The sequence below is a fragment of the Trematomus bernacchii genome, unplaced genomic scaffold (assembly GCF_902827165.1).
Source record: "Trematomus bernacchii unplaced genomic scaffold, fTreBer1.1, whole genome shotgun sequence".
Lineage (NCBI taxonomy): Eukaryota > Metazoa > Chordata > Actinopteri > Perciformes > Nototheniidae > Trematomus > Trematomus bernacchii.
The window spans coordinates 191,865-209,610 of record NW_022988082.1 but is presented as its reverse complement, the minus strand read 5'-3'; the positions used below and the strand labels follow the sequence as shown (position 1 = coordinate 209,610).

General features: G+C 37.0%; 1 protein-coding gene across 1 annotated transcript in view; it reads right to left on the bottom strand.

Moving 5' to 3' along the window:
- Positions 1-17,746, bottom strand: part of LOC117474923 (glutamate receptor 2-like) — a 110,674-nt gene that overhangs the window by 51,155 nt on the left and 41,773 nt on the right. The window contains 1 exon segment of the mRNA XM_034120958.1: positions 14,236-14,390. Coding sequence (XP_033976849.1) covers positions 14,236-14,390 — 155 coding nt within the window.

Below are 17,746 nucleotides of genomic sequence, written 5' to 3'. Positions count from 1 at the left end.
TAAAACAATTAAATTGCATACATTTTCTTTTAGTAAACACTGCAAACGGGTCCCACAGACCCAAACAGCACACAAAGGTTAAAGGTAAGCATATAATAATGTTAAAATGTGCTAAATATATACAATGCAAAAAAAAAAAAAAAGAGGAGTAAAAGTAGCTCACGACTTGTTTTATTTTTGAAAGTAGCTCTCATCCTAAAAAAGGTTGGTAACCCCTGCTATAAAGGATATCAGAAGCACTATTTTAGATATTTTAAATTTGAAAAAATGAGGTGCAACATAGTTGACAATGTAAGTCAAACATTTGACGCAAATAACATAGTTGACTGGACACATTATTAACCATCAGCACTATGTTTATTTCAAGGCAGAAGTGCAAAATTAAATTGATAATTATGTGTAATGACATCTACATGTCATACAAATTGTCAACTAGGTTACCTGTCAACTAAGTTACCCAGTACTGGGGTTTGACCCATCATTTCAATGGTAGGCCTTGCCTGGATGACCACATGTCATTTTCTTGAACAGGTTAACATCACATTTGAACATATAATTGAATTAAAATCATTAAACAATTGTAAACCATAACAAGGTACATCACTTGCACACATTGTTGATGGTCAATTAATATACTCATTGACACTGTGCTATTATACATAAAATATTGTAAAAAGTTAGAGGACAATCACCACAGTGTGTTCAAAATGTCTGCCAAAGAGGAACATGGCATCATGTGATGCTGGTGACATGGTATTGGGACAAACCTTTTTTGAGTTAAAGGGGGAGTTCTGTTAGTAACATAGTTGACAGAACTTTTGCGGATATTCATATATAAAGATATTTAAATTATTTAAAGGAGGAAATCAATTAAAAAATATTATTATTCTTTAGTATTTAGACCTTTGAAATAAATGAATAATAGTTGTTATTTACTTTAATGGTTTTTATTCATTATTTTGAAACCCTCAACTGAAAAACGGACATAGCAAAAACTGTCGATTTAAGAACATCATGACACATTTCAAGCTAAATGAAGCATAGGATGCACATAATGTTTGTGTGATATTATAACATGCTTTCCAATAATAGGCAAAATATGATATTTTTGAAGAAAATAGTTAGAATAAATATAATTATCATCAATGGACATGGAATGTACCCTAAATTGTAGAATGATATATAATATATATATATATATAATATCAATATTTTTATTAACTAACCAAAATCAATTAAATAGCGGGCAAAAATTGGTTAATTGGGTTAATTGCCATGCATGTGGTGTTTGATATAGTTTACATTCAATTTCAACTATTTTAGGCAGAAAAACATATATTGACTAAACCTTTTTTAATCATTTACTATAATTTAGAAAGGTTTTTGTGAGAAATCATTTCAAAAGTAAACTTTCTTTTCATTTTATATTTAAATTTGAAATGTTTGCAACATTATTTATTTATACATTTTAATAAACATTTTTAAAATTATGATTCCATTTATTTTAATGTATTTCCTTGAGGCTGGGGAAGATATATAGTTCAACATTAAAATGTTCTAATACAAGTAAGTATAAGTATAACATGGAAAAGGAAATAAAATACGTTTCATAGGAGGATGTGGATTTCTTTTCTCTCACCTTGTAATTACACAATCAAACAATCTATAATTTAGCAAACATTTAGTTGAATTGGACACATTTTTCGAAGCTCTATTGACTAACATGCAATTACTGGGACTGATGGAAGAATCTGCGAGGAATGAACTAGGAGCAGAGAAATAATCATATATTAAAAGACAGCAGCATCATAAGAGGCCAACAAGAGTGACAGAGTGTGTCACTTTGCTGAAGGATAGACCAGCTATCCAGGCCAGTCTCTAAATACTTTCCAACCATGATAAAGAAAAACGCCTTGTATTTCAATTTTGTTTTTTCAATTTTAAAACGAAAATTAAATATCCAGTCGTTTTTTGTTTTTGAATATCCTTTTGTGAAAAGAAAATCCAATGACCAAAACATACAGATGGAGCCTCTTATTTTGGACCCCAGCATACAGCTTCCTGCCGACTGCCAGCCAGTTGCCAGCCAGTTGCCTGCCAAAGACCAGTATTCAGGAATGTTAGGCCCTCCCACTATTCTCCAATTTCAGGGTTTAACCAGGAGATGGCGCTATATATTAAATAACTAAGACTTAGTTTTTCACAATAGAAAATGCAGATATTATATAAAAAACTAAAGTTAAAATCTTGTTTTTAATGCCCCAAGAGCAATAACATCTTGTCACAAGCTTTTTGGAAGAAAAAAGACTGACTCAAGAGACCTGTAGTTGACTAATTACAGGCCTCAATAAAGTTCTGCCATTGGTTGTGAAAAACAACGGTGGACATAGTGGAAAGTGAAATTGACATTGTCGAATTTAATAAAAATACAAAATAATGTATCTGTGTACGTGTTTTACTATGTGATCTGCACTTATCAAACATCTAATTAAGGTGAGACACCCCAGGTGAATAGGGTATTTTTAACTTAAAGATATCAGCTAAATATTTCTCCAGTTAATTACTTACAATAAGGCAATTGTTTTTTGTATTACAAGTTTTCTGAAATAGCATGTTTAAATATCCAAATGAACCATTATCTGATGAAATATGCGCATATTTTAACACATTTCAGGAACCGAAATCTGAACTTTGGATAAAGCCAGGATCAAAATTATTGTTTCATTTTGTAGTCATATTAGTATCTAAGGCTTTTACAGAAGGGATTTTGGATATCTCTTTGTATCACTCCATAAATCAGAAAATACTGTCAACAGCCCTAAAATATCAATTTTCACCATGTTTTTAGGTATAAAATGTTATATAATTCAGGCTATGAATTATATATGACCAAACCCTTCTGTAAAAGCCTTCATAATATTGATAGGAATATAACTGGAAGGTTTGGTGTATGTAACTGCTGAGTGATTCTACAATTTAGGGTACATTCCATGTCCATTGATGTCCATTGATGATAATTATAATTATTCTAACTATTTTCTTCAAAAATATCATATTTTGCCTATTATTGGAAAGCATGTTATAATATCACACAAACATTATGTGCATCCTATGCTTTATTTAGCTTGAAATGTGTCATGATGTTCTTAAATTGTCAGTTTTTGCTATGTCCGTTTTTCAGTTGAGGGTGTCTTGGTTTCAAAATAATGAATAAAAACCATTAAAGTAAATTTAAAAAATGATTCATTTATTTCAAAAGTCTAAATACTAAAGAATAATAACATATTTTTAATTGATTTCCCCCTTTAAATAATTTAAATATCTTAATATATGAATGTCCGCAAAAGTTCTGTCAACTATGTTACTAACAGAACTTCCCCCTTTAACTCAAAAATTGTTTGTCCCAATACCATGTCACCAGCATCACATGATGCCATGTTCCTCTTTGGCAGACATTTTGAACACACTGTGGTGATTGTCCTCTACATTTTTACAATATTTTATGTATAATAGCACATGGTCAATTAATATACTCATTGACAATCAACAATGTTACGTACATTGTTATGGTTTACAATTGTTTAATGATTTTAATTCAATTATATGTGCAAATGTGATGTTAACCTGTTCAAGAAAATGACATGTGGTCATCCAGGCAAGGCCTACCATTGAAATGATGGGTCAAAATAGGGAAATTGTCAACTAGGTTACCTGTCAACTGAGTTACCCAGTACTGTAATAACTGTAGTAACTTAGTTGACAGGTAACCTAGTTGACAATTTGTACGACATGTAGACGTCATTACACATCATTATCAATGGAATTTTGCACTTCTGCCTTGAAATTAACATAGTGCTGATGGTTAATAATGTGTCCAGTCAACTATGTTATTTGCGTCAAATGTTTGACTTTCATTGTCAACTATGTTGCACCTCATTTTTTCAAATTTAAAATATCTAAAATAGTGCTTCTGATATCCTTTATAGTATAATGTATATCTACACAGGTTGGAGTTTTACATGACATCTCTTAAAACTATCAAAATGACCTGTATGGTAGTTTTATAATACAAAATATCCCTAAACTTAATGACAGTGCTGAACATATCACATGAAAAAACAAAACTTTAATACAATTATTTTTTAAACTTTAAAAAATCTTTGGATATATGGTAGAATAGACTCAAGAGCCTTTCAAATTTGATTTTACTTGAAGTGCAGGACTTAATCAAATGATTGTAATGACATCAAGTTTGTCCGTAACATAGTTGACAAACTGAGTAGTGAAAACATCCTTTCCCTTAAAATAAAAAAATATATAAAAATGTTTAAGCTTTGCAACTAGTGGATATGTTACACTGAGGAATATACTAACTTGAACCACTGATTGTTCTATCTATACATTTTATTTGGCATTAGTAAATAATTATGGACATTTACAGATATTTTACATGATATGAGTGATAACACGTGTTATAAGGGCTATTTCGCACAATAGGTGTGCCTTGAGATTTTTACTTGTCCTTTGGTGTGCCTTGGGCACAAAAAGTTTGGGAACCACTGCTGTAGAGAAATGTAAACGTTCACCATCCCCCACCCGCCTACTGTATGTTGCTTTTTGACATGTAAATGGGTAACTACCCCCCTCTGAGTGAATACCTGTTGTACCTGTCCGGGGCTAAGCCCATAGGACGATGCTCTGATGTCATCACCCTCGCACATTGGTCATATGTTTACAAAAAACGATGTTAACACTTTCTCGTTCTTAATATATGCTATATTTAGGGTCGATATGTGTTGAATTTACTTTAAAATAGCAGATCACTGTGATTCACTTCTCCGCGGCTCCTCCGTGCAGAGAGGCGTTGACAATTCACGAGCGTCTAACTCTCTCCCCCCTGTGAAGAGATATCACAGGGGGGGTTGGGACACACACATTCCGATGGCCAATTCGTTTTAAACAAAGAGTGGGGTGGGGGCTGGTGAACGGTATGGTCAATGTTTGTAAACACTGTGACATTTTGACTTTATTTGATCATTTCAGTTAAAAACTAACGTTCATATTTCATATTACTGTTTTGCCTGGCTGGACCTGTAATTTACAGGAAAGGAGTGCACGCTACTAAAGAGACACGCTACCATGGAAACCAAACAATGGTGTTGCTGTATTGAAGTCCGAGTGGAAACAGTCATATTTGGAGCGTTATGTTAGAATGAAACAGCGAGGTCGTGACTCACAAAAAAAAAGTGTTACTTCACTAACTGTAAGCTTGTCACTCAGAGTAACCTACAGTTAACTTAACTGTTGGAAAAGAAAGATCAGAGTTAGGAGTGTGAACACACAGCTGAGAGCTGCCGTTTCATTCTGACTGTTTAAAAAACGGTAACAACGGACTATTTTTCTTAGCGGATGCATGTAAATTTAAATCAATACATAGAACTATGTTTTAAATCAATAAAAATATTTTCTAAATCCATAAAAGCATTTTAATTAATATTGGGAGTCATGTCGTTACTTTGTTGAGAATGTGGCCATGTAATAAGCGGGATAATTTGCAGCGACTTGGTCATTATGGGGAAAAATAACACCCAGGGATCAAGATCCCTCCGCGACGCGGAGGGATCAGTAATTTTTAGTGAATTACTGAGTTTAGGCACGTTAATAACATTTTAATGAAGTTGAATACAGTATATTCATATTTGTCAGTGATTTCATGTCAATTCGGCGAACATAAACGATTAAATTAGGATTAAAAATCGAGAGCCGGCTGCTGTTCGTTACGGTAACCCAACTAGGACACTTGACACAGTGGCTTTTGGCAAAGCACACAAAGAAAACAAAAAAAAACGAGAGAGATGAATTATTGTTATTACAACGTGACTTCACTATTATTTAACAACTATTTGTATTGGGTTCTTTTATTTGGGGTTAAGTACATTGTCAGAATAAGTGAGAAATGGATTTAACTTCTGTTAGACAGCTATCATACTGAATAAATATTTATGCAAAAATGTATGGCATTAATAATGTATATCTAATTACATTTAAAAATGTATGGCATTAATAATGTATATCTAATTACATTAACTGTGAATGTCTTTCATTTTATTTAAAATGAAATAAAATTACATAAAACATTTTCCATAAAAAAGTTGATTCAAGAACAAATCAGTACTTTTCTTATATGACTATTATTGCTAAATTTGAAAGGTCTTTACCAGCTTTGGAATTATATATATATATATATATATATATATATATATATATATAGCACCTTCTGCCATCCCATCTCTACTGACATATGGATCTTAACAAAGATCCGCTATACATTAGTACCAGATATACTGTACACGGACATTTTAGTGAACCAGACCAGCTGTTTCCGCCGGGTCTTCGCTTCCCGGGCATCACGTTGTTTACAAGTGTGTTCAGATGCTAAATGACAAGTGCAAGTGACAATTGTTGTCGTCTTCTCTGTGAACGTTTTTTTCTCCGTTATTTTGCCATTTTCAGATTTAAATTTCGAGCGGAAAGCTAACCAGGAAGTAATAATTACTTAAGCGGAGAACGGAGAAAGTAAACGTTACAGCAGGCATAACAACAGCCGGTGTTTATTTTATTATAATATTCAAGAACAAATCAGTACTGTTCTTATATGACTATTATTGCTAAATTTGAAAGGTCTTTACCAGCTTTGGAATTATATATATATATATATAGCACCTTCTGCCATCCCATCTCTATATATAATATCTATCCGTGACATATGGATCTTAACAAAGATCCGCTATACATTAGTACCAGATATACTGTACACGGACATTTTAGTGAACCAGACCAGCTGTTTCCGCCGGGTCTTCGCTTCCCGGGCATCACGTTGTTTACAAGTGTGTTCAGATCGTTCAGATGCTAAATAAAAGTTTAGCTTGTACTTTTGATACCCCGCCTCTCGGCACCACAACATCCAGTTTACTGTATTTCACATGAGCGATGTCGAACATTGAAAAGTCCTTATAAAATCTCTGTTATTAGATCAGTACTTTTCTTATATGACTATTATTGACTTGAACACTGAGAATGTATTTATTAACTTCAGACATTTGAAATATTTGAAATCAGATGAAAACAAACTGTAACGGACCCTGCCGTGTTATCTATGATTACTATGCCTTACTGTACATTCATAATTTCAGCCGGAGGTAGGTGGTAGGCGTTGCGGAGGAGCAGATTGCGAGTGAGGTGCCTGTTCTAAACGAACTATTCCAGCTGTTATAAAGCATTAAATAAAAAGTAAGCAAGGAATACAGAATGTTTCGTTACGTAACTTTGTTGAGAATGTGGCCATGTACATGTAATACATGGGATCATTTGCAGCGACTTGGTCATTGTGGGGAAAAATAACACCCATCCTGATCGTTTCAATGAAGTTGAATACAGAATATTCATATTTGTCAGTGATTTCATGTCAATTCGGTGAACATAAACATCAATGATGATGATTAAATTAGGATTTCGTTCGTTCGTTTTTTCCGACTAAACAACATCTATTATTTAGAAGTTGATTTCACATGACTCCAGTGTGGAACCCCACTGCACCCCCTGGTGGATCAATGATCCATTGCAGCTGGCTTCACAATAATTAAATGTATTTATCATGGGGGCGGTATCAAGTCTGACTGGGGGCCGGCCGGCCATCACGGAACGTGCATGAACCGATCACGACCCTCGCACTTTAAACTGTCCAAAATAAGACGCTTCATCTGTACACTGATCAAAATGCAACCACAAACTGGAATACAACCAGGCAATAAAACAAACAAAAAACAGACAAAAGTAATGCCCCCTCGACTTCATCCACCACATCACAGTCATCAATTAACGACACGATTTACAGTTCAAGGGCCTCGCAAAGACACAAAGATATAACAGATGCCATCACATTCTACATAGCTAAAGACATGTGCCCAGTTAGCACGGTTAGCAACCAGGGGTCTAAGCAACTGGTTAACACTATGGACAAGCGTTACGCGATGCCATCTCGGCATCATTTCACCAGATCTGCACTGCCTGCCCTATATGACAAATGCCGTGGGGTTGAAAAAGTTGAAAAAGATGTGGCTTCAGCTGAATACTTTGCCACCACAACGGACCTTTATTTTTCTAAAGTTCAATACATGGATGTTTTCAAAGTCAATGAATAATCGTATTTAATAATCGTGATATCAATATTGACCAAAAATAATCGTGATCATGATTTTTGCCATAATCGAGCAGCCCTAATGTCTGCTGCATGTTTTTGTTGAGTATGTTATATTTGATGAAAAAAATGAACATAGGAGTAGATACACACTAGGGGGCAAGTAGAAGGTCAATGATCGAAATATAGAATAGAAAATATCAAGAAGATACTGTAAGGGATATCTAGAATAAAACTGTTTAGTTCAGGACGTCCAAAAATATTGATAGGAGGATGAGCAAAACAGACAAACTAATTAGGCTTTATTTAAACATTAAAGAATACTTTAGGCTATGGTTTTCTTTTAAAAAGGCAAAAAGCTTTGGGGGTATCTATAGATAAATATGTGCAAAATAGCCAACAGTCTTTATTGAACCATTAGAGATTAGCGAGTAATGAATATGCTTTATACGGATCTGCAGATACATGTTTAGTCTTCTCAAGCACCCACTATCAAATATATTGCTAAATTGTTTGTGGCACTTGACAATCACCTGCCCTGAATTTTACTCCAGGTGTAACTAAAGTCGGATTTAAGGGTTGTTTATATTTCACATCAAGGTTCAAGGTTCAAGGTTCTTTATTGTCAAACTAACATAGCTACAGAGTAATTATGTCGTTGAAAATCTTAGGTCACAGGCTTCTCCAACAATGCAACACAATAATACAGATAAGCAGACAATATTAAAACAATATTAAAGTATATTATATTAAAAGTAATACAAAAAAGAAAAATAGTTTTTTAAAAAGTGAGGAGAAAAAAAGTGGAATAGTGACTGTAAAGTAACAAAAATAAATATATTGGACAAAAATACACGATTAACCTCTGAATTGTAGTGTAGAGTAGAAGTACAAAGTAGCATCAAATTGAAAGTAAAGTACTTAGGTACAGTGCTTGAGTAATCAAATCAAATCAAATCAAGTTTTATTTATAGAGCACATTTAAAAATGATTTTCGGTCAAGCCAAAGTGCTGTACATGTAATAAAAACACTTTACTACAATAACAAGAAAAGACAATAATTTACAACAGAAATATAAAAACAAAACACAGGGAAATGTCAGGTGTCGTGCTGCGCTCTGACTAGAAGGCCAGAGAAAAGAAGTGTGTCTTTAGTGAGGATTTAAAAACCCCTAGGGTCTGGGCTGACCTCACATGGAGGGGCAGACTGTTCCAGAGCCTAGGGCCAGCTGCTGCGAAGGCTTGGTGCCCTCGGGTTTTGAGCCTGGTCTTGGGCACTACCAGCAACAGCTGGTCAGCAGACCTAAAAGCTCTGGCTGGGGTGTGGCGATGGAGGAGTTCGGCTATATAAGCCGGAGCCAGCCCATTTAGGGCTTTAAAAACAAATAAAAGGAGTTTAAACTCAATTCGGAACCGAATTGGAAGCCAGTGCAGTGAGGCCAGAATTGGGGTGATGTGGTCAAGTTTTTTGTGTCCAGTCAGAAGACGTGCAGCTGCGTTCTGGACTAGCTGCAGGCGTTTAATTGAGGCCTGGTCCATACCCACGTACAGAGCGTTGCAGTAATCTAGTCTCGAGTAACAAAGGCATCAATAACCCTTTCTAGGTCTTTAAAAGACAAAAACGACTTGATCTTGGCCAAAAGTCTTATTTTAAAAAGGCAGGTTTTGACTATGGAGCTGACCTGCTTATCGAAATACATTTTTTAAGAGTAAATGTACTTAGTTACTTTACACCACTGCTGCCTATCAACTTTTTCTGCAATGTCAAGCGAGGTGTATCTTTTAACCTCTTAAGCACGGCGGTCCCCCCCATTGGACCCCTCCCACCGTTTTTTTTTCGAAATAATGTCTCAGGGCTTCTTAACATTTATGAAACTATTAATGTGTAGCACCAGATTAACAGGAAAAATCTCAGCTAACTGAAGATATGAACCATTTTTACCAAAACAAAACACAAGTCTCATAAGAAGCGTCTAAATGACCCCTGAGCGAAAAGATTCTAACGCACTGCGGCACACAATTCAAGATAAAAATACCCTTATTACTTATCGTAGCTGCACATACAATATAGCTGATTAAAGCTGAGACTCCACTGATTATTTAGGTATAGTATCATCACTGAGCGATCCGAACTTGCGACAGGGGAAGCAAACACAGACATCACAACACGTACCTTTACGGAGCTTTTACGGCAGATCGTCTCACCGCAGCTGTCAATTAGGTCAAAAGACGTATTCAATGGCATTAAAACGAAAAAAAAATGTCTACAACTGTTGATCCATAGGTTGATAATGTACCTGTACCTTTTAAAAAATTATTTATAATCCATAATTCCATTTTTTATGTAAAAATCGGAGCGGAAAAGTTAGCTGCTAATGGTAGCCACCATTTTTGGTAACGCGTCACTCTCACTCCTTATTTGTTAACGTTTTGGTGTGTATATAACTTTCCCTCGATTCCATTGGCTCTAGCGGTTATAAAGAGATTTCATTCATCAAAATCGAGCAAGGGGGGCCAGAGATAGGGCAAATCCACCCAAATGACCCCAGAAGTGGGGGTTTTTGGCTAAATCTCTCTAAAAAGGTCAAATTTCACTTGTTTTGCATCAATCTTGATACAGGGTACTTATTATATGTTGTACTTTGGATTCCTAAAGCTTTTAGTCTACTAACCCATCATCCAAGGGTAGTATTCACTATAAGTAAAAAAGATTTTTTGGACGGACACTATAATTTACAGTTTTTTACTATGTAAAATCTGAATTTTCTTTAAAATAAAAAACATCTATATTGATTCTGACTTTTCTACATCCAACTCACAGGTTTATCATTACTTTGAGAATAAAGATTATTAATTTTACCCTTTTAGAAGGGAAGATATGGTCATTTGTTCTGGGAATGTCATTTTCGAGCCTGAGACCTGAAAAACAGGCTCAGGGCTTAAGAGGTTAAAGAAACTTGTGTATTTAAGGTTGTGGTTTACCGTTATGGTTTTGCTTAAATTGTTATCAAAATCAATTTCTTAACATCATGTTAATCTGAAGATGATGGATGGATACTGCCATATTTGCCAAATTTGCCTCTGAACCTTGACATATGCATGTTTCAAGGCTTATCAATTAACAACAGGGGGGTCACAGACATAGTACAGCTGTTAAATCAAGCTCTTCTGACCTGAGCTGTGGGTATATGGATGCTGCCCATTATGAACACAAGCAATTTTCACCTATTTATAAATTATATATTTTAAATTTGATAACACCAATGTGTTTTCCATCCCCTAAACCTCCAGGGGTGTACACAGTTTAATACTGGCAAATTCTAATTATGGGAAGTATACAAATTAATGTTAAAACTACAATTCCCAGTAGAGACGCACCATAGAACATGTTGCGAAACACACAAATAGCCAGCATGTATAGTTCTTCCGGTGTTTGGGGGGACTCGTTAGAATCCTGTTATGTCTTGTCGTTTGTCGTGGCTGGGCTGCGTTCCATTTTACGTGCCGTCAGTTGGCTGATCGGCTGGAATTCACAACTTTCTGGATGATAGTTATGGCTGATAAGGCTTATTACTATATTGTTTTGATATTTGTAACACCAAACCGATGGGAAAACCCCACAGCAACACAGAAAATATGGTCAAAACATGACCCAATGCTCTAGTTAATAAAAAAGAATATTATCAAAAATAATATTAAAATTCATTCTCAGTTTGAAATTAAAAGTAACCTGGAAAAAAAAGTACAGTTTCCTGTTTTCGAATGACCTGCTCCGACTCTCGGTCCTAATGGACTGCAAAAGTCCGTCATTGTACAATTAAAATAATGAAGTCAAAACAATAAGTGTGGCTTGATATTTAGTAAGACAAAAGTTGATAAACGCTGTGAGAATGGTTCGGCGGAGAGCATTTCTCCGTGATCTCAACTCGTCTATTACGGACGTTCAGGGAGCTCTATGCAAGTCAATGGGAGTCCCTGATAGTTGACTGTCGAAGCTAAAGGGCCCCCCAGTGTGTTAAAAAGTAACGCCAAGGGATCCTGACACAACATCACTATAGAACGAGTTAGGAGAGAGAACGTGTTGTCAGAATTGGTTTGGGCAAGCGCTGTATCACCTCGTTGCTTTAGTTAATGTCTTTGTCATTAACTAATGTGGTCATTTCGTCTTCTATTGTCCCCTTCACAAGTATATATCTCCCTTCCTTATGTCTTATTTATTTGTTGTATTTGATAGTAGATACTACTACCGCCTTTATATGAACTGTAAAATGTATTCTTGAATCCCATCTTTTTAAGTTTTTCATGCTCTTGCGCTGTAAGATGTGTTTCTTGTAGATAGCTGTGTTTATTCCTTTTTCAATTTTGCTATAACCTTCGCTTTTTTTACTGCATTGTTTAACCCGTTAAGGGACACCATTTTCAGATCTTTAAATTGCATCCTGATCTTTCTTTGAGTATACATTCCTCAATCTGACACAATTAATAACATAAAAAACACATGAAACATTAACACAAAACTGAACCTGAAAAGGAAGAGACTTCCAACTGTGGGGAGCAAGTCCATTCCCCAGTTCCCTGTTGGAGGGTTGAGTGGATATTAGTTATAGTTTTTAGAGGGATGATTAGCCCGACTTGTGAGAGCTGGTTAATTATGCACCTAATCTCTCAGCCATCTTCCCTGAAGTCAGGATATCATTTACTTGATGTTATGTGTAAAACATTTTATATATTTGACATATATTACTCAATCAATACATTTCTATATACATTTTTCACAACAGTAAGTTATGGCTAATATATATATATATATATATATATATATATATATATATATATATATATATATATATATATATATATATATATATATATATATATAAATGAATATTAATAAGGGACATTTCATTGATCATTTATAGGCAAACATGGCAGTCACGTGAAGCCCTCAAAAGCTGATCCACATTCTGATTTATAAAGGGAAACCGGTGTAGGATGTGTGTGCGCACTGTTTTATAAATCTGAATATTTGTGTGCTTTTTTGTGTACAGAATACTTTTTTACTTCCTGTATTGTGTCCCGATGCAAGCCTTTCACATGAATCCCACGCAACGTTTTATAAATGAGGGCCCTTGTGTCAAAGTTGTGTACTACACTAAAAGTACAACTAAACTAAATTGTCATTTTTTTGAGGGCCCTTGTGTCAAAGTTGTGTACTATACTAAAAGTACAACTAAACTAAATTGTCATTTTTTTTTAATTATTGATTCAAAGGAATAAGTCCATTTGCCAATGCCGAACAGCCTTCTCCTGCATTATAAAAATATGCAGTTAAAACAAACAACGAGCTAACAGAACAATGGTCAAGAGTTGGGAGAGGAAAACCCTGAATTTCCTATCAGTTACAATAAAATGATAAAATACATAATATATGTTGCTTCTTTTACAGGAAATAATTGCTCAAAATGTATCCTATCACATATTAAGCATGTTAACATTAACAGCTTCCTGCAGGTGTTATATGTTCAACATGTGAATTAATTAATTTGTTATGTACTGGTATTGTTATGTTAAAATGATAAAAAGTGGTCCCTTATGTAAAAAGAGATTGAGAAGCACTGATCTGAAAACACCTATGTTTAGATCATATTATTCAAAGTGTACTTTTAAATGCAAAACCATTGCATATACACATAACTCATTGGAGATGGGTTTGCAGCACAGACATATGAAGATATGCTGCAGTAAAGCAGGACATTCGTTTTATGTTCTAACTATGCAACAAATGAGGGAAGCACAAGCCTTTCATCAGAGCAGAAAACAGGGTGACAGATCAGAGGACATGCTCACCCTCATGTATATTCATCAGAGTTGACAACATATTATCCTGTTAATAAAGAGCAATCCAATACAACTTGATTCATAAATACAAGCTGAGAAACAGCCCTCTGAAACTGTGGATTCATGTTAAAAATTATATTTCAGAAATGCCTTCACTCTTACACAAGTAATGTTTGTAATGGTTTAACTGCGATACCAACCTTGGTGATATGTCACAACCCTGCCGCATGAAAGCCCCCAGAGAGAACCACAGGGAGTTGAAGATCCCAAACTCATTGGTGGATTCGGTTGTTAGTGGCAACGCTCCGTCCTCTGGCTCCTCTAGTGTCCACTCATAGGGGCTAAATCTGGATACCTGCAAGAAAATATAATCCTTTATTCTACAGATTCCCCCCCCCCCTCTCCCTTCCACTGTAAAAACACTTTTCCATTCGATTGCATGGTGATATAGCGCTCCGTTCATAGGAACACATCTCACACACACTCCTTGCAGAGCATTATGTTTTTTCTGGAACTTCTTGGTTTTCGGTGTGAGAATGCTGTTCATTGACTACTAGGGGTGTAACGGTTCACAAACATTTTGGTTGGGTACATACCTCGGTTTTTAGGTCACGGTTCGGTACGTTTTCGGTACAGCAGAATGAATGATCACAAAACACAACATCTTTTTTTTTTTAAATGTTATTATTATTATTATTAGACTGTGAATAATGTATTCACTCAAATAAATAAAAGATATAATAAAATAAACATTAAGGTGCAGCATTTCGATGATCTGAAATAATCTGTACTTGAACTGTACTGCACTAGTACTCCCCTAAGCAGCCAGCTTGACATTAGGACTTGCTTGTCATTGTATTTTCATGTTTTTTTAAAGAAAAATTAACTTGTCCACATTGCTTGCCGAAAGGGCAGATCTGCTGGCACTAATGTCTCCTGCTGTGGAGAACACCCTCTCACTAGGGACAGAGGTAGCAGATACAGCCAGGTAGCGCTTTGCTAACATAAGGATATTTGGCGTTTGTAATAGCTTTGGCTCGGTCTGAACTTTTTGCGAGTGTTGGAGGCTTAAATGCTAGTGGGAGTTGGGTTTGCACTTCAGTCTTTTTTCTTTTGGTACCGGTGATATTCACGTTCGGGTGATGCCTTTTCAAATATGTGTGTAAGTTTGATGTATTGCCAGCCGCGTAACCAATTTTAGTTGAACAATGCCGACAAATAGATTTGGTTTGGTCCACCTGTCTTTGTCCGTCATCCTTGTACGTAACTGCGAAACCAAAATGTTCCCAAACCGGAGACTTCAATGATGCTGGAGGATTTTTGAGCTCAACTTTATCTGCGTTCGCCATTTCGCCAGTTCCTCAAATTACTGACTAAATTTGAACGCATCCCTGTGACCAGCTCTCATAGTATGCCTCTCGTCCAATGAAATGACTTGGTCGCTCTATGACGCGTTGAACCCAAAGTAGCCAATTACACTGAATGCTGCGACGCAGCACCTGGGATTACTTCCAAAAAGTTGTTCACGTTCTCAATTTTTTCACGTTTAACGTTACACTTCGGTACACACGTGTGTACCGAACCGAAGGGCCCATACCGAATAATTTCGGTACGAATACGTATACCGTTACACCCCTATTGACTACAGTTCAGCCTTCAATACCATTGTGCCCTCCAAGCTGGTCATCAAGCTCAGAGACCTCGGGCTCAACAGCGCCCTCTGTGACTGGATCCTGAACTTCTTGACGGGCAGACCCCAGGCAGTGCGGGTGGGAAACATCACATCCTCCACCCTGATTCTCAACACCGGTGCCCCTCAAGGCTGCGTGCTCAGCCCTCTCCTCTACTCCCTGTTCACACACGACTGCGTGGCCACACATAGCTCCAACACCATCATGAAGTTTGCTGACGACACGACCGTCATCGGCCAGATTACTGACGGCGACGAGGCGGCGTACAGAGAGGAGGTCGAAAACCTGACATCTTGGTGCCAGGATAACAACCTCCATCTCAACGTCAGCAAAACCAAAGAGCTGATTGTGGATTACAGGAAGCAGCAGGGAGAGGGACACGCCCCCATCGCCATCAATGGGACTACGGTGGAGAGAGTCAGCAGCTTCAGGTTCCTCTGTGTCCACATCACTGAGGACCTGACATGGACTCTTCACACCACCACCATCACCAAGAAAGCTCGACAGCGGCTCTTCTTCCTCCACAGGCTGAGGAGGTTCAACATGGACTCCAGGATACTCTGCAGCTTCTACAGGTGCACCATAGAGTATCCTGACTGGCTGCATCACGGCCTGGTACGGCAGCTGCACCGCCCTCAATCGTAAGGCTAATCCGGACTAAAACCACCAGACTCAGGGACAGTTTCATCCCACAGGCAATAAGACTGTAGCTAAGGGGGTTGTCGACCCTCCGCTTCGCGTCAGGCCGAACCACGCCCCTTAGCTGTGATATAATGAGCATATACCACAGCCTGTCATGAGCTATTGCTTAAATATATCATATTCCAATAACTTGAAAGTAGACCAGGCATGGGCAAACTAAGGCCCGCGGGCCATATACGGCCCGTTGGGCTTTTGAATCCGGCCCGCCGAATATTGGTACAAAATTGTCCAAATTATAGTATAAATTCATTTAGCCTTTTTCCTGCAATACCCGGCATTTCAGTTGATCCCACTAGATGGCGCACTCTAGACACAATTGACCTTTGCTGGAGTCTGGTCTATTCTCTCAGCTGGCCCCACTCGGCAACCCTGCAAGATCCAAGAACCAAATACGTCACGCTTACATTGGAGGGGGTCGAGATTAACCTGAGCAATAATAGTTCATGGCGAGTACGGCGAATACAAGTTGTAACAAGCAGTAGCACTGAGCAAAGTGACTAGAACACGACCACACACTTATAAAAAACACTTATATAAAGTCAGGCAACACTAACCAGGCTTAGTGTGATTCTGTTTATTTTATCTTACTTTAATAACCATCCGTTCACTGTTATTGACCATTGTGAAGAGGCAGACGTTTTCCTGTTGTTCTGAATTATTGCAGCTATCGGATGGAATCAATACATGGGCTACATGTGGCCATCACAAGTAAAATCATAACGAAAACTACGCCGGTAAAATATGCGTGTAGAAAACGGCTTATGCCACAATATGATAGCAACAAGTAGTCAAGATAGTCTGATTAGCTTCGGTTGCTATGCTAACATCACCTGTAGAATGCCAGAGAAACTTTCATAACAGCGTTGTGATGCCGAACAGCTTTCAGACTAAAACACATTCACTTATGGGGATGGGGGATATTTATCAGCTGCTTGTGTGACAGTCAGACAGTGAATACTTTACAGCGGCCGCTGCCGTGAGTTAACGGGAGAATAAACTCCGGTAGACGAGCAGCACTGCAGCAGGCAGTAATGCAGCTGAACCACATTAATAAACAATGCACCACGGCACTCTGGAGAAAGGTACAAGGTTGGAGAAGTAGTTCTTTAATTTAATCTGGCTTCGTATAATTAAAAACTACCCGACGCAGTCCTCTATTGATGTTGTTGTGAGCGGTGTTGCGGAGAAAATCTGCGACGTAAAATGCTGTGTGGGTCATAAGAAGGCACGTAAACGGTTACGTCATGACGCAAACGATGACGCAATAATTCACCTTTGAACCTAATTCACCTTTGAACCTGCATCTGTAACAATGAGT